The sequence below is a fragment of the Liolophura sinensis genome, chromosome 12 (genome assembly GCF_032854445.1).
Source record: "Liolophura sinensis isolate JHLJ2023 chromosome 12, CUHK_Ljap_v2, whole genome shotgun sequence".
Classification (NCBI taxonomy): domain Eukaryota; kingdom Metazoa; phylum Mollusca; class Polyplacophora; order Chitonida; family Chitonidae; genus Liolophura; species Liolophura sinensis.
This window is the reverse complement of record NC_088306.1, coordinates 22,611,562-22,635,236: the sequence shown is the minus strand read 5'-3', so window position 1 is coordinate 22,635,236 and position 23,675 is coordinate 22,611,562. Positions and strand designations below refer to the sequence as shown.

The 23,675-nt window shown below is 38.0% G+C and overlaps 1 protein-coding gene across 1 annotated transcript in view; it reads left to right on the top strand.

Moving 5' to 3' along the window:
• Nucleotides 1-23,675, top strand: part of LOC135479804 (run domain Beclin-1-interacting and cysteine-rich domain-containing protein-like) — a 42,582-nt gene that overhangs the window by 18,197 nt on the left and 710 nt on the right. Inside the window, exons 5-11 of the mRNA XM_064759710.1 lie at nucleotides 16,550-16,742; nucleotides 17,303-18,043; nucleotides 18,858-18,979; nucleotides 19,430-19,603; nucleotides 20,541-20,583; nucleotides 21,359-21,415; nucleotides 22,471-22,524. Of these exons, the coding sequence (XP_064615780.1) occupies nucleotides 16,550-16,742; nucleotides 17,303-18,043; nucleotides 18,858-18,979; nucleotides 19,430-19,603; nucleotides 20,541-20,583; nucleotides 21,359-21,415; nucleotides 22,471-22,524 (1,384 nt within the window). The remainder of the gene's footprint in view (nucleotides 1-16,549; nucleotides 16,743-17,302; nucleotides 18,044-18,857; nucleotides 18,980-19,429; nucleotides 19,604-20,540; nucleotides 20,584-21,358; nucleotides 21,416-22,470; nucleotides 22,525-23,675) is intronic.

The following is a 23,675-nucleotide window of genomic DNA, read 5'->3' as shown; positions in this document are numbered from 1 at the left end:
TTATTTTATTTCAGAAAACCACATTTTAATAAATAAGTGCTTTAAGTGACCTGGAAGCCCTGAAAACTGGCTTGCTTTTATCAGTTCAGAGGCAGCCAATTTTTAACGATGACCGTTTGATATGGGTACAGAGAGAAATGTACTCAGCATGTGTTAACTTTATCTTACTCTATCTAAACTGAAGAATGCATGTATAACATCGCCATCATTCTGCAAAGTTCATGTGCATTGGAAGTGGAAAGGTGAAGTAAAGCCTTCATGATATTGTACATGTTAGACCAAGTCTGTAATCACAGAATTCTGCAGCGTGAAGTTTAAATACCTGATTTTGGTAGGATTTTAATGAACTATCACAAATGCATGTACATGACCAGAAGTCGACTTCGTATGTAGTGTGTTCTTTACTTCCTGGGAACATGGACAATGTGTACATGTGCCTTCATATATATCACCAGAGAAATAGGTTTGTAAGTTATTAGAAACACATTGGTAGTCTGATGTCAGACAACAAGCTGTCAGTCAGAGTGAGAATATTTATATAAGGTTTGGGGAGGGGGGGTGGAGTGAGGGCAGGGAGGTAAATGTACATGTAATTACTGAGGGAGGGAAAGAAAACAGGGGCTGGAGGTGGGGGAGGGGAGGTCTCACTGGTTCTGACCACACAGATACATGCTGAAGGCAGCTTGGTCTAGTACATGTATATATAGCAGAGATACAAAGCTGAACCATCTTCCTGAGGCTGTCCCATGCTCATTCTTGTTCAACCATATCAGACTAGGTTTGTCTTTTCTTTCTATGTAGATGTGTTCTTAGCTTAAGGAGTAGATTAATTGACAGGATTGCTTGGATTCATGCCCTAATTCCTCAACCTTTTCACATATGAAAGAGCAAATTTCAGTGCAATTTATGTATGATTTTAATATGATGTATGGAGACAAAACCACATTGACTGGGTTGCCCAGTTTCAGGGCTTCACAAAAAGTACAATTTTGTCAGTCTACACAGAAGAATGCCCTCAGAATTTTCTGGAATAAACACTGTGCAAACATGCGAAAAGGTTGAATATTTACAGTATGTGTACATTTTGTTCTGTGAAATAAGTGTATACACACTGTGACTACAATTAAATGGTCTTCATTTGTATTTATGCATATATTTATATATATTTATAAATGTACATGAGAAAAATATGTACATATATATGAGAAAACGTCAGCCATTTAGAACAGGTTTAAAGGTCTTTTGTCTCAACAGATGTTGAGTAATTTGTCACAAAAAAAAGTACAAACAAGTAAAATTAAACATGTTGTACTAATCTGAAAAATGAGAGAGAGCATTATCTTAGTTCAATATTTCCTCATTTATCTTAGTTCAATATTTCCTCATTTATCTTAGTTCAGTATTTCCTCATTTATCTTATACCTTAGTTCAATATTTCCTCATTTAGCTGAGTTCAGTATTTCCTCATTTAGGTGAGTTCAATTTTTCCTCATTTATCTTAGTTCAATAGTTTCCTGCCTGATGATGCTGAAGTATGTAATAAAATACTGAACCTGAATATGAAGCCTCATATCTTTCCAGTGAACTATGCTCTTCAAACTTATCAGTGGAACTATGTACAGGTTTTGGGAAACTTATTAGTGGAACTACATGTATGTACAGGTTTTGGGAAACTTATCAGTGGAATGATGTACATGTTTTAGGAAACTTACCAGTAGAACGATGTAACCTTTTAGGAAACTTATCAGTGGAACTATGTACAGGTTTTGGGAAACTTATTAGTGGAACTATGTACAGGTTTTGGGAAACTTATCAGTGGAACTATGTACAGGTTTTGGGAAACTTATTAGTGGAACTATGTAAAGGTTTTGGGAAACTTATCAGTGGAATGATGTACATGTTTTAGGAAACTTACCAGTGGAACGATGTAACCTTTTAGGAAACTTATCAGTGGAACCATGTAGAGGTTTTGGGAAACTTACCAGTGGAACGATGTACAGGTTTTAGGAAACTTATCAGTGGAACTATGTACAAGTTTTGGGAAACTTACCTGTGGAACTGTGTACAGGTTTTTAGGAAACTTATCAGTAGAACTATGTACAGGTTTTTAGGAAACTTACCAGTGGAACGATGTAACCTTTTAGGAAACTTATCAGTGGAACCATGTAGAGGTTTTGGGAAACTTACCAGTGGAACGATGTACAGGTTTTAGGAAACTTATCAGTGGAACTATGTACAAGTTTTGGGAAACTTACCTGTGGAACTGTGTACAGGTTTTTAGGAAACTTATCAGTGGAACTATGTACAGGTTTTTAGGAAACTTACCAGTGGAACGATGTACAGGTTTTAGTAAACTTATCAGTGGAACAATGTACAGGTTTTGGGAAACTTACCTGTGGAACTATGTACAGGTTTTTAGGAAACTTATCAGTGGAACTATGTACAGGTTTTGGGAAACTTACCAGTGGAACGATTTACAGGTTTTGGGAAACTTACCTGTGGAACTATGTACAGGTTTTTAGGAAACTTATCAGTGGAACTATGTACAGGTTTTGGGAAACTTACCAGTGGAACGATTTACAGGTTTTTAGGAAACTTATCAGTGGAACTATGTACAGGTTTTGGGAAACTTACCAGTGGAACTGTGTACAGGTTTTTAGGAAACTTATCAGTGGAACTATATGTACGTACAGATTTTAGGAAATTAGTCAACTTATAATTTTAATGGCATGTGTTAACTGGCTGTGAATTCCCCTTGAGTTTTGGCAAAATTGAAGAACAAATAATTCAGCATCATGGAAATTCATCAGACTATCATCACTATTATTATTATTATTATTATGGTACTAAGCTACAGTATCAGAGGTTATGCTGTTCCTCAAGCTATCTTTGCTTTGTTGTATTTACACGATTCACCTGCAGCAGATAGAGGTCAGTGACCTGGCGTATTGAAACTTACATCAATAGACCAAGTTAATTCTTTCATTATATCCCTTGAAAGACCCTAAGGGCGTGTAATTATACGGTTTACAAGTATGTTAAAATTAGTTCTTAGCAGGCTCATGTGGGCATCATTTACAACAGAAAAGCCTATATAGATGGGAAAAACTTACATGTATGGTTGAAGGGAACAGCCTGTTGTTGTGAAGTTAGGCCTGTATATTGGTGATGTGAATTTAGGCATATTGATTGGAATAGCCTGTTGTTGTGAAGTTAGTGATGTGAAGTTGGTGATGTGAATTTAGGCATATTGATTGGAATAGCCTGTTGGTGTGAAGTTAGGCCTGTATATTGATCATGTGAATTTAGGCATATTGTTTGGAATAGCCTGTTGGTGTGAAGTTAGGCCTGTATATTGATCATGTGAATTTAGACATATTGATTGGAATAGCCTGTTGGTGTGAAGTTAGGCCTGTATATTGATGATGTGAATTTAGGCATATTGATTGGAATAGCCTGTTCTTGTGAAGTTAAGCCTGTATATCAGTGATGTGAATTTAGGCATATTGATTGGAATAGCCTGTTGTTGTGAAGTTAGTGTTGTGAAGTTAGTGATGTGAATTTAGGCATATTGATTGGAATAGCCTGTTGGTGTGAAGTTGGGCCTGTATATTGATCATGTGAATTTAGGCATATTGATTGGAATAGCCTGTTGGTGTGAAGTTGGGCCTGTATATTGATCATGTGAATTTGGGCATATTGATTGGAATAGACTGTTGGTGTGAAGTTGGGCCTGTATATTGGTGATGTGAATTTAGGCATATTGATGGGAATAGCCTGTTGGTGTGAAGTTAGGCCTGTATATTGATCATGTGAATTTAGGCATATTGATTGGAATAGCCTGTTGGTGTGAAGTTAGTGATGTGAAGTTGGTGATGTCAATTTAGACATATTGATTGGAATAGCCTGTTGTTGTGAAGTTAGTGATGTGAAGTTGGTGATATGAATTTAGGCATATTGATTGGAATAGCCTGTTGGTGTGAAGTTAGGCCTGTATATTGATCATGTGAATTTAGACATATTGATTGGAATAGCCTGTTGGTGTGAAGTTAGGCCTGTATATTGATCATGTGAATTTAGACATATTGATTGGAATAGCCTGTTGTTGTGAAGTTAGGCCTGTATATCAGTGATGTGAATTTAGGCATATTGATTGGAATAGCCTGTTGTTGTGAAGTTAGTGATGTGAAGTTGGTGATGTGAATTTAGGCATATTGATTGGAATAGCCTGTTGGTGTGAAGTTGGGCCTGTATATTGATCATGTGAATTTAGGCATATTGATTGGAATAGCCTGTTGGTGTGAAGTTGGGCCTGTATATTGATCATGTGAATTTAGGCATATTGATTGGAATAGCCTGTTGGTGTGAAGTTGGGCCTGTATATTGATCATGTGAATTTAGGCATATTGATTGGAAAAGCCTGTTGGTGTGAAGTTGGGCCTGTATATTGATCATGTGAATTTAGGCATATTGATTGGAATAGCCTGTTGGTGTGAAGTTAGTGATGTGAAGTTGGTGATGTCAATTTAGACATATTGATTGGAATAGCCTGTTGTTGTGAAGTTAGTGATGTGAAGTTGGTGATATGAATTTAGGCATATTGATTGGAATAGCCTGTTGGTGTGAAGTTGGGCCTGTATATTGATCATGTGAATTTAGGCATATTGATTGGAATAGCCTGTTCATGGGAACAGCTTACTGATGGAAAGAGCCAGTCTATAGATTTTAGTATTGTTTTGATGGAAGTATGTGTAGATTGAAAAAAAGCCTTTTATGAGCTGTACAACTTAGTGCTGTGGTAATTTCTTTAAAGTTAGAGTATATACATGATTCAGAGAAAACTGATCCTGTAAGCCACGCCCAAAGTTTAACTGGGGTAGACTCAGACTCGACACTGTCCAGTGTGTAAAAAGTACAGTAATTGTACAAAGATGGCTACGTGTATGTACACATCAGGTAATATGGTTCACATATATGTAGATATGCTAAAGATGTAGGCGTTTCGGGCCTGTATGGTCATGTCTACCCTCATCAGTAGTCAGCGCTAAAGTGGAATGTTATCTGCAGAATTTCATGCAAGTTTTATATCTCTGTGGTGTCAAGTTGTGGACGACCTCTGGATTGTATCCAGTGTGTAAGGGTTCGCCTAGATAGAGAGAATAACCATGAGTAGGCAAACAACTGGAAGTGTCAGATAGTCATGACAGCGTAGGCAAACAACTGGAGGTGTCAGATATTCTTGACAACATAGGCAAACAACTGGAGGTGTGAGATGTTCATGACGGCATAGGCAAACAACTAGAGGTGTCAGATGTTCCTGACAGCATAGGCAAACAACTGGAGGTGTCAGATATTCTTGACAACATAGGCAAACAACTGGAGGTGTCAGATGTCCATGACAGCATAGGCAAACAACTGGAGGTGTCAGATGTTCCTGACAGCATAGGCAAACAACTGGAGGTGTCAAATATTCATGACAGCATAGGCAAACAACTGGAGGTGTCAGATATTCATGACAGTGTAGGCAAACAACTGGAGGTGTCAGACATTCTTGACAACATAGGCAAACAACTGGAGGTGTCAGATGTTCATGACAGCATAGGCAAACAACTAGAGGTGTCAGATGTTCATGACAGCATAGGCAAACAACTGGAGGTGTCAAATATTCATGACAGCATAGGCAAACAACTGGAGATGTCAGATATTCATGACAGCATAGGCAAACAACTAGAGGTGTCAGGTATTCATGACAACATAGGCAAACAACTAGAGGTGTCAGATGATTATGACAGCTTAGGCAAACAACTGGAGGTGTCAGATATTCTTGAGAACATAGGCATACAACTGGAGGTGTCAGATGTTCATGACATCATAGGCAAACAACTGGAGGTGTCAGATATTCTTGACAACATAGGCAAACAACTGGAGGTGTCAGATGTTCATGACAGGACAGCATAGGCAAATAACTAGAGGTGTCAGATGTTCATGACAGCATAGGCAAACAACTGGAATGCCAGATGTTAATGACAGCGTAGGCAAACAACTGGAGGTGTCAGATGTTCATGACAGCATAGGCAAACAACTAGAGGTGTCAGATGTTCATGACAACATAGGCAAACAACTGGAGGTGTCAGATATTCTTGACAACATAGGCAAACAACTGGAGGTGTCAGATGTTCATGACAGCATAGGCAAACAACTGGAGGTGTCAGATGTTCATGACAGCATAGGCAAACAACTAGAGGTGTCAGATATTCATGACAGCATAGGCAAACAACTAGAGGTGTCAGATGTTCATGACAGCATAGGCAAACAACTGGAGGTGTCAGATATTCTTGACAACATAGGCAAACAACTGGAGGTGTCAGATGTCCATGACAGCATAGGCAAACAACTGGAGGTGTCAGATGTTCATGACAGCATAGGCAAACAACTGGAGGTGTCAGATATTCTTGACAACATAGGCAAACAACTGGAGGTGTCAGATGTTCATGACAGCATAGGCAAACAACTGGAGGTGTCAGATGTTCATGACAGCATAGGCAAACAACTAGAGGTGTCAAATATTCATGACAGCATAAGCAAACAACTGGAGATGTCAGGTATTCATGACAGCATAGGCAAACAACTAGAGGTGTCAGATGATTATGACAGCTTAGGCATACAACTGGAGGTGTCAGATGTTCATGACAGCATAGGCAAACAACTGGAGGTGTCAGATATTCTTGACAACATAGGCAAACAACTGGAGGTGTCAGATGTTCATGACAGGACAGCATAGGCAAATAACTAGAGGTGTCAGATGTTCATGACAGCATAGGCAAACAACTGGAATGCCAGATGTTAATGACAGCGTAGGCAAACAACTGGAGGTGTCAGTTGTTCATGACACATAGGCAAACAACTGGAGGTGTCAGATGTTCATGACACATGGGCAAACAACTTGAGGTGTCAGATATTCTTGACAACATAGGCAAACAACTGGAGGTGTCAGATGTTCATGACAGGACAGCATAGGCAAACAACTAGAGGTGTCAGATGTTAATGACAGCGTAGGCAAACAACTGGAGGTGTCAGATGTTCATGACAGCGTAGGCAAACAACTGGAGGTGTCAGATGTTCATGACAACATAGGCAAACAACTGGAGGTGTCAGATGTTCATGAAAACGTAGGCAAACAACTGGAGGTGTCAGATGTTCATGACAGCGTAGGCAAACAACTGGAGGTGTCAGATGTTCATGACAACATAGGCAAACAACTGGAGGTGTCAGATGTTCATGAAAACGTAGGCAAACAACTGGATGTGTCAGATGTTCATGACAGCGCTGTTAACATGTTGAATGCTATATAACATCTAAACAGAGCTGGGTGTACCTGTAGTATTGTAACACTGAGATTATGGGGGCCAGTGTGTTGGTATCCCATAGATAGATGGATTTTGGGTGTGTCGTTTTTTAACAGTGTGAAATTCAGTACTTTCCAGGTGAACTGCTGTGCAGTGTGCCTGGAAACAGCGTAATGATTGTGGGGATGTGGGATAGCATATAGCAAATTTTGCATAACGGCCTAATACTCTTGACTTAGAAGAAATTCTTCTAGCAGCTGTGGTGGACCGAGCATATACGCTTTGGCCACTCTGGCGTCTCAAGCTTTTTTGCGTCGGGTTTGTATATACACTTGTAGAGAATGTGGCTGTTATCTGCAGATATACAAACATCCATACACAAGCTAGCGAGCTAGTCTCTGTGCAGGACAAATACAGATCAGGCTAGTTTAATATTGTAGGAGCGCGGACCTCAACTAGAGCATGAAACTATAAGCTTTGAGCAAAAATTCAGAGAAAACTGATTCAGTAAGCCACACCCAAAGTTTAACTGGTGTAGACTCAGACTCATATGAAGTCATATGGGTACTATACTGCATTCACAGTTGCAAAAGACACAAGTAAATTATAGTATAATCTCTTCAGAAACAGTTGTATACACAGCTGAAATAGACACAAGTAAATTATAGTACACTCTTTTCAGAACCAGTGGTATATACAGCTGAAATAGACATAAGTAAATCATCGTATACTCTCTTCAGAACCCGTTATACATGTATATACAGCTGAAATTGACACAAGTAAACCATAGTATACTCTCTTCAGTACCCACTTTATACACAGCTGAAGTAGACACAAGTAAATCATAGTATACCCTCTTCAGCACCCACTGTGTACACAGCTGAAGTAGACACAAGTAAATCATAGTATACTCTCTTCAGCACCCACTGTATACACAGCTGAAGTAGACACAAGTAAATCATAGTATACTCTATTCAGTACCCACTGTGTACACAGCTGAAATAGACACAAGTAAATCATAGTATACTCTCTTCAGTACCCACTGTATACACAGCTGAAATAGACACAAGTAAATCATAGTATACTCTATTCAGTACCCACTGTGTACACAGCTGAAATAGACACAAGTAAATCATAGTATACTCCATTCAGCACCCACTGTGTACACAGCTGAAATAGACACAAGTAAATCATAATATACTCTATTCAGCACCCACTGTGTACACAGCTGAAATAGACACAAGTAAATCATAGTATACTCTATTCAGCACCCACTGTGTACACAGCTGAAGTAGACACAAGTAAATCATAGTATACTGTCTTCAGAGCCAATTGTATGTTCAGCTGAAATAGACACAAGTAAATCATAATATACTCTCTTCAGTACCCACTGTATACACAGCTGAAATAGACACAAGTAAATGATAGTATACTCTCTTTAGTACCCACTGTATTACACAGCTGAAGTAGACACAAGTAAATGATAGTATACTCTATTCAGCACCCACTGTGTACACAGCTGAAATAGACACAAGTAAATCATAGTATACTCTTCATTGTGGTATGATACGAAAGGGCATGTGATTGTGAACTAAGTTTTGATGACGAGTGTATTTATTAAACGTTTTGTGATTCATCCAGCCAAGTTCAATGAGAAATCCGTAAAGGCATTGTATATAATGAATGAGTGGCAGCATTTTTTGAAGAGGTCAAATATTGCAGTTTGCCTGAAATCTTTCTAATATCATGATGGAAAAAGCGGAAAGTGATAGTGCTGTTTTGATTTTGTGTAATTCTGAATTATTCCAAGTATGATTATAATAAATAGTGTTGGTCATGATTAAATGTGACTTTGTATTAAATCAGGTATTCTTACTTTGAATATTTCATCCAGTATAAATGTAATTACATGTATTCTTTGGTTGAGTTATTCATATTGCCTTCCAGACAGCCTGAGTAAAGCTTGAGTGGATACATGGACTTCTGTGGTCAGATTAAGCTAACCTTTGATGTGTACAAGGACACGCCTCATTTAACAGGCACCTAATGCCCTAGGCTACCTGTCCTTATTATGGGATATTGATAGAACTTGACCTCTATCTAATTCCCTAATTTGTGCCTATGGATTGCTCCTAAAAATTCCACCCAAGTGGTGCGTTTTTAGAGCTTGGTCACAAGTATTAGTTGTAGGTGCGGTAGGTATTGTTTGACATGAACGTTGCAAACAAACCTCAGCATACCTTTCTAAGATCAACAGAACTCTCGGAGTCAGGCATAATTACTAAGGTAGTCAGGGACAGAATTTTACACCTGCATGTACAGTGTAGTTATAAAAAGAAAAATGAAACTAGGAATGCAGTGACTTCTCCTTGCAACCTATGTACTTTCAGCAGGTTTTACAAGTTTGTATAGATATGCTTTTATCTAAGAACTAGCTATTGTGTATGCATGTAATTTATTACTACGAAGCCCATATATATGTATACATGCTCTGAGAAATGTCAGACGTCCTTGGGTTGTTGTTCATTCATTAAGCAGGATTAGCTGACCCGACACAGTTTAAATCAAAGCACTAGTCATCAGCCAATCAGACAAGTCATAAGTTGTTAACTGTAGCTAGTCTGGTGTTTAGTTCAGGCGTGCAGGCATGTGGATTAGTCCAGGGTAAAGGAAGGTTGTTATTAGCATGGAGCGGATAAGCTAGATTACTGTTGAGGTAGGTCAGTTATGATTTCAACATGTTTACCTGAGCTGAACACCTCACCTGATCTCACATGTTCATACCTGCATATGGGTAATCTACTTCCTGAGCTAATTGACACTTGGTCGGATGAGTGGCATGTTTAGGTCACAGTACGTCACAGTGTGAGAGTAAATCTTGTTGACAAATTGTGGTGTATGTAATATAAGGGGTTGGATTTGTCCTAACGTGTTTTGCTGTATGTGTGTCTTGGTGAAGGATTAGGAAGTTTGCCTGGGTGCATGAAGTTACACAATGTACTGGTATGCTGGCCAACCCGTATTCAACCTCTTAGCAAGGTCACGTACTTTTCCCAGCGTTACAAAAATCTCAGGTATACTATGAACAGGTAATCTGTTAATTTATTTTTTTTGATGGTGTTTTACGCCATCCTCCAGAATATTTCACTTATACGACAGCGGCCAGCATTATGGTGGGAGGAAACTGGTAATATGTTAATGAATGGTGCTAATACAGTATCAACATGTATGACTCTCGTGTGTTAAGCTTTGTATGTGAAAATGCAGAATAATTGTATATATTGTATAATTTTAATACTGGAATGTGTGAATTGTCAGAAAAATGGATAGACACACTATGTATGTGTTCATAAATGTGTTTTACCAATCTTTATAGCTGTGTCAGTATCCTTAAATTTATCTTTATATATTAGTGAACTTTATTTTGTGTAATGTGACGATTAACATTAAATACGAGTATAAATGCTTATTTAATCAAAGGATGAGAAAATTAAAGGGACCAGAATAAATTTGTTTATTTATCTATTTATTTATTTGAGTGGTGTTATACACCATACTCGAGAGTGTTTCACTTATATGATAGTGTCCAGCATTATGGTGGTATCTCATACCAGGGCAAAAACATGACCGTCTACAGGTTGCTGGCAATTTTTCTCGTGCACAATCGGAGTGGAAGCCAGCATGAGCTGGACTTGAACTCACATTGACCACATTGGTGAGAAGCCCCTTTGGGTCATTGCGCTGGGCGAGCATGCTCGGTCACAGAGGCCCTCAGTATAAATATAACCCTCGCTTATGGTACTTGAGCCACATTTGAATAGGTAAAGATTTTTTATCGCTCAGACTTTGCTCTTGAATATTTTTGTCAGTTGCACCATGTACTACATGATTAAACGTAATTATTCCATGCGCAGACATACATGTGTGTAGTGTGCAGGGTCAGCCACTTACTAACCATACATGTATAGACAGGAATATTGTTGTGTATACATGTACATATGCATGTACATGTAACAGTTTTGCAGCGTATGGATTTGTGTATACTGTAGTGATATTTGAGTCACTTACTGTAGTGATATTTGAGTCACTTACTGTAGTGATATTTGAGTCACTTACTATAGTGATATTTGAGTCACTTACTGTAGTGATATTTGAGTCACTTACTGTAGTGATATTTGAGTCACTTACTGTAGTGATATTTGAGTCACTTACTATAGTGATATTTGTGTCACTTAATATAGTGATATTTGAGTCACTTACTGTAGTGATATTTGAGTCACTTACTGTAGTGATATTTTATACCTGTATTCACTTGTGTTTCACACATACATTTAGATTTATATGTTTCAGTATTAAGATTTGGTGAATTGATATGGAATCTCGGGTATTGACTTGTGAAGATTGTATCAGGCTGTAAGTGGAAAATGTATTAAAGGCAGATAAGTCTCATGCAGGTGTTTGTTCTTGTGTGGTCATACAGTAGCATGGCACATTAGTGAAGCAGCATTACTCCTCCTAACACAGAAGACTTCAGGACTAGTTCCTAGGGAAAATGGGGTCGCCCGCAGCAAATGTTGGTTCTGACTTTATTATTATATTATTTTATCAACTTGAGGTACATATTAGAATTTTTTTATGGCATGCATCCGTGAGGAAATGCATACTCTTTTCAATGGTATTTGATTAATATTTAAATTTTTTCTTCTCCTGTGAAGTAGATGTCTGCTGTAAATGGCTTAAAATTATCCTCCACTTTTTAGAGGCTAGTAAATGTTACAAAATACTACTTTTGATGCTGACACTTACATTTTTCCAGCAGAATATCATCCCATGGTCAAAGCAAACCTCAAAACACCTTTGTAAACTCAACAGAACTCTCAGAATCAGGAAAAATGGGCATTTTAAATGACTTAAAATTTTTAATACCTATCACTACATGTAATTTACTGACTTTGCCAGTAAAATGTTTTGAGATTTGTGTGGAAGGTAGGGTGATATCCTACAGGAAAAACTGACAGTTTCACACACAAAAAAGTAGTGATTTATTTGCATCTTAAAAGTGGACTCATTTAGGCAGATGTTTAGGTCAGGTAAATTATGCATTAAGGATTTATTTTATGTGATAGGATAGATGTACATGCATTAGCCATGTTTGAAAAGATTATAAGATTTCAGGTGTAGGAAATTGAGCCGAATAGGATGTATTGTAGAGCAAGTATATGTATAGGTAGATATTACAAACCATCCCTTCACATTGACATGCAGTATGAGTTCCATAATAATGGGCCTTTTTTGTTTGCCATCGACACTGGTCATCTGGCTCTGACCTTCCCTTTGTCATTCTGTGTATCACATGCACATGAATTTGTGGTCTGAATTGACCGATTATACCGCACATAAACTACTGACCAGATAATTATATTAACATGTATCTAGGATGATAAAGATAGCATCAGTACTGCTCATCTCCAACCCCAGCTACATGTATTTCAGTACCACAAAACATGTGTTATATCTGTGGTACATCTCATCTGACCCACTGTTCTTGACCACTTACCGTGCATCATACATGTAGTTTTTTTAGGGTAGAGCAGATGTCATCAGTGAGGGTGATCTGTGGCTATCACTGGTCATCTCTTTAGTATTTAGATGATACATGAATAGTGACACACTGTATATAGGTACCATTTGATCCGTTTTGAGATCCATGAGTCCTGTAGACTGCTAGGTAAGTTTGGTAAAAACTTTAATTTTTAGTCAAACTGTTTCTCCACTAATTCTTATGGTCAAGTCATGTATGTTCTTTGAGTAAAATGAATTTTTGATTGGACTGGTGTTTTATGCAGTTCTCAAGAATATTTCACTTACTTGTATATGGTAACAGCTACATGTAGCATTGTAGTGCGAGAAAACAAAGTAGAACCCTGGGGATACCCGCAACTATTCGCAGGCCCTCCTCATGTATGACTGGAGAGGAAGCCTGCCTGAGCTGGGCTTGAACTCACACTGATCGCATTTGAGGGAGGCTCCTGGGTCATCGGGCTGTGGTAGCAAGTTAACCTCAAGGCCGTTTAAGTAGTATGCATAATGTACATATTCATGCTTTGAGAGGTATTTATTTTAACTTGACTGTCAAAACCCAATCATGTATTCCTTTTTCTTTTCATTAAAGTACATGTGGCACAGTAACATGTAATACTTACCTGTAAAAAAAATGTTGCAGTTACAATGTTTTTTATTTGTGTGTGTGTCCTAAGGAATATAAAAAAATTCAGTAGAGTTAGATGCTGATCATAAATCAATTTAAAACTGAGCTGAAGTTTTGACATTGTAACCCTAAAGGCACTAGAGCTCCATAGCAAAAGTGCCTGCGGACATTTTATTGTTGTTCTTTTTCCTTGAACTGTTAAAACAAGGAACGTGTAATGTGTAGATTTGAATGGTACATGCACATATTTGTGTAGATAGAAATTAAGAGCAAGTACCGGTTCGTAAAGGTTCATTAAAAGTTTTAGACAGTATGTAAGCTTAAGGGCAGGTGAAAATGTACTTTTGGTCACGGTCGTTCACCTGTGGATGTTTGTGTGAATCAGACCATGTTATAATAGTGCAGGTAAATATCATTGACCTTAGAGATAGTAGGGTGAAAGCTGAGAAAAAAAGTAGCCCTGTAACATGTACAAATGCTGAGCATGGTTAACCATGGTACTGACTGGTGGCATCTTTAGCCTAGTGAGCATCATGCTTGGAAGATTAAAAAAGCCTGTGTTTAGGATCAGATGTCAGTCTGAGATAAGATTAATAAACACCGCAGGATGTTGACTCAAAATGATCGTGCTAATTATTGTGCATATTGTGTTAATTGGAATTATGTGTAGTGTACAGTGTGGAGTGATTTGGTTGGTGAGCCATCTTTGTTTTGATGTTTTTTTTCTTTTTTTTGTAGCCCACTAGAGGATTACTTCTAGGATTTATACCTAGGGTAACAGGTGTAACTGTATGGTAGGATATGATTTTCTGGAGGTTGTCCAGGCCTCTGTGGCTCATTTGGTTAGCGCGCTAACATAGTGTAATGACCCAGGAGCCTCTCACCAATGCTGTCACTGTGAGTTCAAGTCCAGCTCATGCTGGCTTCCTCTCCAGCTGTAAGTGGGAAGGTCTTCCATCAACCTGTGGTTGGTCGTGGGTTTCCACCTGGCTCTGCCTGGTTACCTCCCACCATAATGCTGGCCGCCATCGTATATGTCAAATATTCTTGAGTACTGCATAAAAAACACCAATCAAATAAATCTGGAGATTGTCCAGGTGTCATATATCACAAGTGGTGTTTTGTCCTCTCTGGACCCGTGAGACTTTAAAGGAAAAGGCCTCTAGAAATGGAAGTAAGAATCAATAAGTAGATTGCTTAAAACTGCACATAAATATACTTCCTTTTATTTGTTTAGAGTTTTGTGGAAAGAGTTAAAGGCACTTAAACATTTGACCTCTAAGATGGGCTTTATGGGCCCTTCTATCAAAGGTTAGGAGCTCTGATGTCACAGGAAGATTATCCAACTCTTATCATGACACTCAATGTTGAAATAACTATTTTTACCCACAAGTGGAAGATTACTGAAATAATGTTCCCAAAAAATTCCTTATATCTGGTGAACATGAGGAGTTTCTAGAAAAGGTCTGTATGGTTTATAAAGCCCACCATAGTTTTCAAATATTTGAATGCCTTTCATGACTCCAAAAAAATAATTGAAAATATTTTTACTCATATTTTTCGGTTGTCTGTATGATGAACCTTACTTCATATTTTAGCTTTCTTTTACTTCAATCATATACTTGATATGCAGGTAGTCTAACTCAGTATTTCAGCATTTTATTTTTGCATCAAGCTTTCTTTTTTTTCAGAGCTGTCAACTACTAGTGTATTACTTGAAAGTTAGTGAATCTACTTGATTATACACTCGTACATGTGTTATCAGGGAATCTACTTGATTATACACTCATACATGTGTTATCAGTGAATCTACTTGATTATACACTCGTACATGTGTTATCAGTGAATCTACTCGATTATTAACTCGTACATGTGTTATCAATGAATCTACTTGATTACACACTCGTACATGTGTTGTCAATGAATCTACTTGATTACACACTCGTACATGTGTTATCAGTGAATCTACTTGATTACACACTCGTACATGTGTTAGCAATGAATCTACTTGATTACACACTCGTACATGTGTTATCAGTGAATCTACTCGATTATACACTCGTACATGTGTTATCAGTGAATCTACTTGATTATACACTCGTACATGCGTTATCAGCGAATCTACTTGATTATACACTCGTACATGTGTTATCAGTGAATCTACTTGATTATACACTCGTACATGTGTTATCAGCGAATCTACTTGATTACACACTCGTACATGCGTTATCAGTGAATCTACTTGATTATACACTCGTACATGTGTTATCAGGGAATCTACTTGATTATACACTCGTACATGTGTTATCAGGGAATCTACTTGATTACACACTCGTACATGTGTTATCAGTGAATCTACTTGATTACACACTCGTACATGTGTTATCAGTGAATCTACTTGATTATACACTCGTACATGTGTTATCAGCGAATCTACTTGATTATACATTCGTACATGTACATCGTACATATTGTACATATTGAGTGACACTCTTGTGTGAAGTGTGAAATAAACATGTAAAATTGAACTTCATCAAACTTCAATGGGAGCTTGAGGGACCCTGTTATTGATACATATGTATTCAGATTGAATTCTGTCAATTTTGTCTCTCTTACGCATGCTTGACTTGTTTCTCAAAGAATGACATGTTCTTGAGAGAAGTGTAAACTTGATACATTTATATAAATATGATTTTATCAAAATTCAGTGGGGGCTTAAGGAACCCAATTGTATATACATGTAGATGTATGTGTTTAGATTGAATTTGTGTAATTTTGTCTCTGTTATACATGTACATGTGTGTGTTTAGATTGAATTTGATTAAGTTTGTCTGTGTTATACAATTGGTTTGTGTTTGTTTTGAAAATGTTTCAAAAATGAGTTTGATGAAGTTTAATGAAAAGCATTACAGATAGAAACCAGTTAACTATTTCCATCGTCTGTATTGACTCTGACACGTTATATGCCTACATGGTTTGTTCTTGTTCATTTCAGATAACACGCCACAAGAGAGTCTCGCACATCCGAAGTGCTTCTCTGCCCATCAACCAGCTCTCCTCATTGGCCGACATGGGGCGGCGGAAAGGTTCAAGTCAGGATGTCTGGGCATTGGCCCCACCCTTCACCTCTCCCAAATCAGAGAGCATCCTGGGACCATCAGTGGAACATGTTCTACCTTATAATATAGGTCAGTGCGTGTTATGTTTGATGGGGCTTACCATGCAGTTGGGAATTTGAACCATTGATCTCTGAGATTTCCCATACTAAGTTGTGTCAACAAGACTAAATGTGGGTGTATTGACCACTAGCCTCACTTTGAAAGAACTGTATTGAGATAGCTGAATGGCTTCAAGACTAAGTTAAATCATACGTAAAACTTTGACATCAACAATCCTGGCTTAGTGGGCGGCATAAAGGTAAATGGTGTCCGCAGCATGGTGTTTTACTGAGGCAGCATTATATATATGTCAGTATAGACACTCTTGATACAAGGTGACTCCTGGATGGCCTGACCAAAGTGATGTTATAAGTCATGTATAAAACTCCAGCAAAGGTGGGGGTGGGGGTGGGGTGTGTGGGGGGGAGTCAGTATCTTTCAAGAAAATATGCGTAATGACAATACCTGGTGTGTGTGTGTGTAGGCAGATGGGTAGTGAGTGCAATATTGTTATTAGTGGAAGGACTTGAACTTTGTATTCGCATGTACCTAATAAATTAAATTATGTATGTACTTTCATTGTTTGGCAGAATCTGCAATGGATGATTCTATGACATCAGCGAAGGATGCCTTGATATCCGTGTTAGAAAAGTCAGGCGGGAGTTCTTCCTCTTTGTCTAACTCTCCTTTGTTGGACACCAGTTTTAGTCTAGTGGACAAGGTAAACAGTGACCCTTTAATGAATGTGGAGATTTTGTCGGGCTCTGACAATTTACGAAAGCTTGCTTCAAGGAAATCCAAACCTCGGAACATGTCTACAGGGAGTTATCACAGTGCCAATGGAAAGATTTCAAATGGCAACGTTAAACACAAATCCTTGTCAGCTTCAGAGTATGCTGAGGAAACATTTTCACGGAGTCCGGACAGCGGCTTGACGGCCACTAGCCCAGATAATTTATTGGACGATATCCTCAACTACGAGCATGACAGCTTTGATCAAGAAATAGCAAATAGCTTTCGAAGCACTTTATCGAGGAATCAGTCAAGTGATTTAACAGTGTCCAAGGGAAATAACTCTTGTGAAAGTGTGAATAACAATTCAGCACAACAACAGCGGAATTCGAAAGTGTTACATCGACCAGTGAAACCCGAAGCAGCTGCATCCAGGCTTAATAGGCAGCCATTGCAGCACTCCCTATCCCTAGTGAACCGGAACAATTCTTGTGTCGATAATCCAAGCGACCAATCAGATTCTACTTTGGTTGAGCCGACCAATCATTCCTCTTCACTCCCAAAGTCTGGACTGCAGAGTCAAAAGTGGAATGAACATGGTAAAAACTCTTAATTGTTAACAGATACAGTATGTTTCATTGAAACTACTTGACAGTTTATAGCACAATTCACATGTATTTAGCAGAAGGTGTCGAACTGGGGAGGGGGCGTAGGAGTCTGTCTTGGAAGTCGTACATCCTGTGATTTTAAAATCTGTATAACATGTGTCTCCAGTTATCCTAGTTTCGCTTATGTGTATATGGTTTAACATTTTTTCGTACAAATGGTAAAGCTGAATAGAGCGACAGATTTTGATTTTAGAGGCTAAGAAATAAAAAATCATCAAAAGTGCTAGGGTCAATACAAGTTTGTGTAATAAAGAAGGTGCTGTGGCATTTATGATAAGGTACACGTTTGTACTTTGGGTCACATGGTTAATCTAATGTCTCATCAGATTATAGAAAAGAAGACATTCAAATATGGAGAATTTCTGGAATTACAAATATTTATTAATGTAAATTTTCCTCCCTAATTCTCATCACATGCACATGCATACTTCTGGCCATTAGTAGAGTCTCATATTCCTTGGTGAACATTCGTCTGCCACCAATGTGGTGTGCACATATGGAAAAGTTTGTCAGTAACTTGCCAAAGGTCGATGGTTTACACAGGACATTGCGTTTTCATCCAACCATAAAACTGAACACCATCAATTTTCATATAAGTAAAATATTCAATAAAATAAACAAACAAATAAATAAATCTTAAAACTTGTTGCTATCATATAATTTTGTTTTTTTTTTTTTTCCTTAATTTATTTATTCAATTTCTTTTTGATTGTTTTTGTAATGGCAGCGTTTCTTTCCTTGTTAGACTTTAAACGTGCAAGCTTTACCGAGAACACAGAAGGGTATTTTCCCAAACCTGCTCAGGGACAGTCCTTACGGAGTTACCTCTCTTCTCAGGATTTTCACACCTGTGCCAACATAGACAAGGTCTGTCAATTTGCACCTGAAACCATAATTATTCATTTGTTGTACACATGTTCTCGCTGAAGCTGTTACAACTGCCCATGTCAGAACTTCAGTTTGGATCATTTGAGAAATATTTCAGGTCTTAAGCAACTTCTGTAAATTTCTGTGTAGAATGTATCTGACCATGGTTAACAAAATTTATTAAAAACTTTTTGGGGGGGCAGTAACAGTATAATGTCCAAGGACACAAAAATGTGTCTGTTATTTTGAAATACTTTAGCAGTGCATCCACAAATTGAATTACAAGGTAACATCAAGACTCAGTTTGGATGACCCATTAATCATGATTATCTCCCTTTGCACAAAACTTGTGATGGATAAAACTAAGGCCAGCCTTAAATGGCTAGGGTGGGGTTTTAGGTTGCAGAGAACTGGTTTGCTTCAAATGTATCATTTGTCACATGTTTGCAGGAGAATGCTCACTTCAGTATATCAGAGGCGCTGATCGCAGCGATAGAGCAGATGAAGTGGAACCACGTGCTGACTCCTCGCTCGGCATCGGATCATGAGGAGGGTGACTCTGATGAGGAGATCCAGGAGCTGAAACAGAGGATCCGGATCCGCCGACGAGAACGACTCCACGAGGTAAGGGACTTGTTATATTATCCAGCATTAGACAAAATACTCCAGTTTTCATTGGACAGAAACAGTGATGTGGGGGATGTGTATTTACCCGTTTGGTGCAGCCGATGCCATATTCATTTTCTGACTAGGTTATCTGTCTTTATTCAGCTGTGAAAACAATAACAGCCCTGAAGCAATTCACCTATACATCAGCCTTCTGCGTTGAATTAATATGCCCTTTGAAGGATAAATTTGTCACACAATTACTCAGTGACACAATACAGAAAAAATATGAGGGTTACAGACACCATATATTACCATATCCTGTCACTGGGTAACCATGTGACCAATAATATATGGTGAGAGACTGAGGAATTGATTTACAGTTTTTGTAATCTTCAATCAGGAACGAGCCCATGAGGTCAGGGATATGTCTCTGCATTTGCTTATACTTGGAATTTTAGTTTTCAATTGCCAACAAGAATGACCCCCTTGGAGAGTCGGGGGCAGGGGATATTTTGTAGAACATACATGTACAGGTAGTAATTTTCATTGTTGAATTGAACACAAAGTTAAGTGTCAATATCTGGCAGATGCAATCATTGGTGTTTTCCTGTTGGAGGTGGACTGTAGCATTATGTATTCACCAAGTGATCAAAGAAATATGAGGTATTCTTATTTTTAAAAAAATTATAACCATCAATCCACGAGGCAGAGAGTTTTGCTTAGTGTCAGATTGTTTCGTAGAGCAGTAATTCTTTTCAGTAATTATCAGATTATTTACAGAACATTACTTGCAATCTGCTGAGGGCCATGTGTTTCTCCCAGGCTCTGCCTAGTTACCATTCACCATAATGCTGGCCGCCATCATATATCAAGTGAAATACTCTTGAGTAGGGCATAAAAACTCCAATGAAATGAATGAGTAAATGTTAATAAAGGCCATTCTACATTCCAGAAAGCAAAGGGCTATCGGCTGTTAAGTGATGGGAGAACAGAAAGTAAGTCAACGCAAATTCTTTACATTTTAATGTTGTGTGATTTTTTTTTGTTGGTGGTGTCAAGCACAAAAGACCAAAACTGTTACAACAAAATGCCATGTGAAAGTTTAACCCAAAATGTGACAGAAAAAAAACCCCATCCTGTGATAATTAACCAAAATCATGTCAAAATGTAACAGAAAGACTATCTGACAAGTTGACCAAAACTGTCACAGAATGTGAAAAAGGCAGTTGAAGAAGGCAAAGCAGCTGCAACAGTTTTGTAACATGACCCATAAGATTTCATTGTTTTTGTGAAATGTGGTGAATTGTGTATCATGTGTTGAAGCTTGCATGTAATATGTCCTTTTCGTATAAAATCAAACTATTTGGTCACAAGTATTGTCATATTTCTCTGAATGCTTTCCACTTTCTAAAAAATTGTTGTTTATTGTTTTTGGTGCTATAGATTGTGTGAAAAAGATATTGTGTTCTTTTTGGTTTAAATGTCATCAAATGCACAAATGTTGTTTTTTGTGAATATCAGTGTTGGCCAAAAAAAAAAAGGGGTGGGATTTAAATGGTAGCGGTTACCAGCTGTGGATGTTTTCATGAATACATATAAAGGTATGTGACTTATGGCCCATTTATTTATGCATCCATTTCAAGCAACAGGTGTGTACCTTTTGATGACATTGTAATCTATTTGAGTCATAGTGCACTCTTCCGTTTTATTTGGCAGTTTTATTTTCTTGTATATTGTTACAAGTTGTTATTGTTTGTGTTGATTTTATAGCCACAACGAACAGTTCTTATTCTCCTACGTCACCCAATGAGTCTTACGAAGGGTCAGGTAAGGGGGCATCGCTTAATTACCAAAAATTTAGCTGTTGGATCACAAATTTGGAACAGTGCATATAGTTGGATAAACATTCATTCTATACTTCACCTAGGCTACACCATTTTAAATATTTGTTTATGGGCAGGGTGAATCTTTTTCAATGTCGGTGGGGGCTATGGAATGAAAAATAAACTGAAAACATCGTCTAATGTGTGGGAAATGTGTTAAAGACATATTTACGTGATCGGAAAGCCACGAAATATAGGAAAATCATTAAAAAATAATTATAAATAAATAAAAAGGTAGATTTACTGTAATACTATTTCTGGATTTTGTGAGTGTTGACTCACCCATAAAAGACCAAATAAAATTGGCGTTTTTCCATAAAATAATCGTCTTTTAATACTCTGTCTGTAAAAACAAACATCAACCATTGGCTGATTCACTAGTGTGGGGTTTTCTACAACCTGAAACGCAGTCATATACTCTATCTGTAAAAACAAACATCAACCATTGGCTGATTCACTAGTGTGGGGTTTTCTACAGCCTGAAACACAGTCATATACTCTATCTGTAAAAACAAACATCAACCATTGGCTGATTCACTAGTGTGGGGTTTTCTACAACCTGAAACACTGTCATATACTCTATCTGTGAAAACAAACATCAACCATTGGCTGATTCACTAGTGTGGGGTTTTCTACAACCTGAAACACAGTCATATACTCTATCTGTAAAAACAAACATCAACCATTGGCTGATTCACTAGTGTGGGGTTTTCTACAACCTGAAAACACTGTCATATATGTGAAGTATTCTCGTGTGCTGTGTAAAAACACTGCTCAAATCAATAAATGTGTATCATAATTAAAACATACATGTAACTTTCTTGCATGCATGTATTACCTTTCTTTCATGTATGTATTACATTTCTTCCATGTAGGCATTTCACAAAATATCTCCTTCTAGATGAATAATATGTCATCGTGGGGATTTTCCATATGTGATACATGTACCTTTCATTGTGGGTGTTGTGGTTTGTAAAGAGTTGTCTCCCCTTGTTACAGATGAATCTGGATCCAGTGACGATGATGTTGATGACAGAGAGATAGAGCTGACACGTGAGTCATCATTACGCCTCCCAACTTTGTACAGAAAATGTTCAAAACTACAATTACAAGATATCAGTGTGCAATTTCCTAGAAGTAGACTACAAATAAATTTATGTTTATTTGTGATGTTGGAACTCTTAAAAATGCCAATTTTCTGTTTGTCTATAAATTTTCATGAAGCCTGTAAAATTCATGTTAAAAATAATGCTGAATAATCTATAAATTCTTGTACAATTTGTCCTCATCTATGACTTCACAGTCTGTCAGTCACTTCCACTAATTTCCTGATATCCATCCCAGATGACAAGCGATGACAAGTGAATTATAAATTCACTAATAAGTGGCCAACCCGATTCCCATTGTATACAATTCTCAAAGTTACTGTGCCTTTTTTTGTGCAAATCAATAAACCCTTCAATCAGCCAATCAGTCTACCTATTTCTCTGATGTTTGTCATTTATTCGCCAATCAGTCAATCAATCAATCAGTCAGCCTGTTTCTCCTCCCCATTGGGTCACACCCAGTCACTGATGTGTCAGTTATCAGTCAATTAGTTGTTCAGTCAGCCTCTTTCTCTCCCCAGTGGGTCACACCCAGACCTCTAATGTTTGTCATTTATAAGCCAATCAATCAATCAAACAATCAACCTGTTTCTCCTCCTCAGTGGGTCACACCCAATCCTCTTTTGACTTATAAGTAAATCAATCAATCAGTTGTTCAGTCAGCATGTTTCTCTCCCCAGTGGGTCCCACCCAGTCACTAATGTTTGTCACTTAGCAGTAAATCAGTCAATCAGTTGTTCAGTCAGCCTGTGTCTCTTCCCCAGTGGGTCACATCCAGTCCTCTAATGATTTATCAGTAAATCAGTCAATCAGTTGTTCAGTCAGCCTGTTTCTCTGCCCAGTGGGTCCCACCCAGTCAGTAATGTTTGACACTTATCAGTAAATTAGTCAATCAGTTGTTCAGTCAGCCTGTTTCTCTCCCCAGTGGGTCCCACCCAGTCACTAATGTTTGACACTTATCAGTAAATCAGTCAATCAGTTGTTCAGTCAGCCTTTTTCCCCTCCCCAGTGGGTCCCACCCAGTCAGTAATGTTTGTCATGTACCAGTAAGTAAGTCAGTCAATCAATCAATCAATCAGTTGTTCAGTCAGCCTGTGT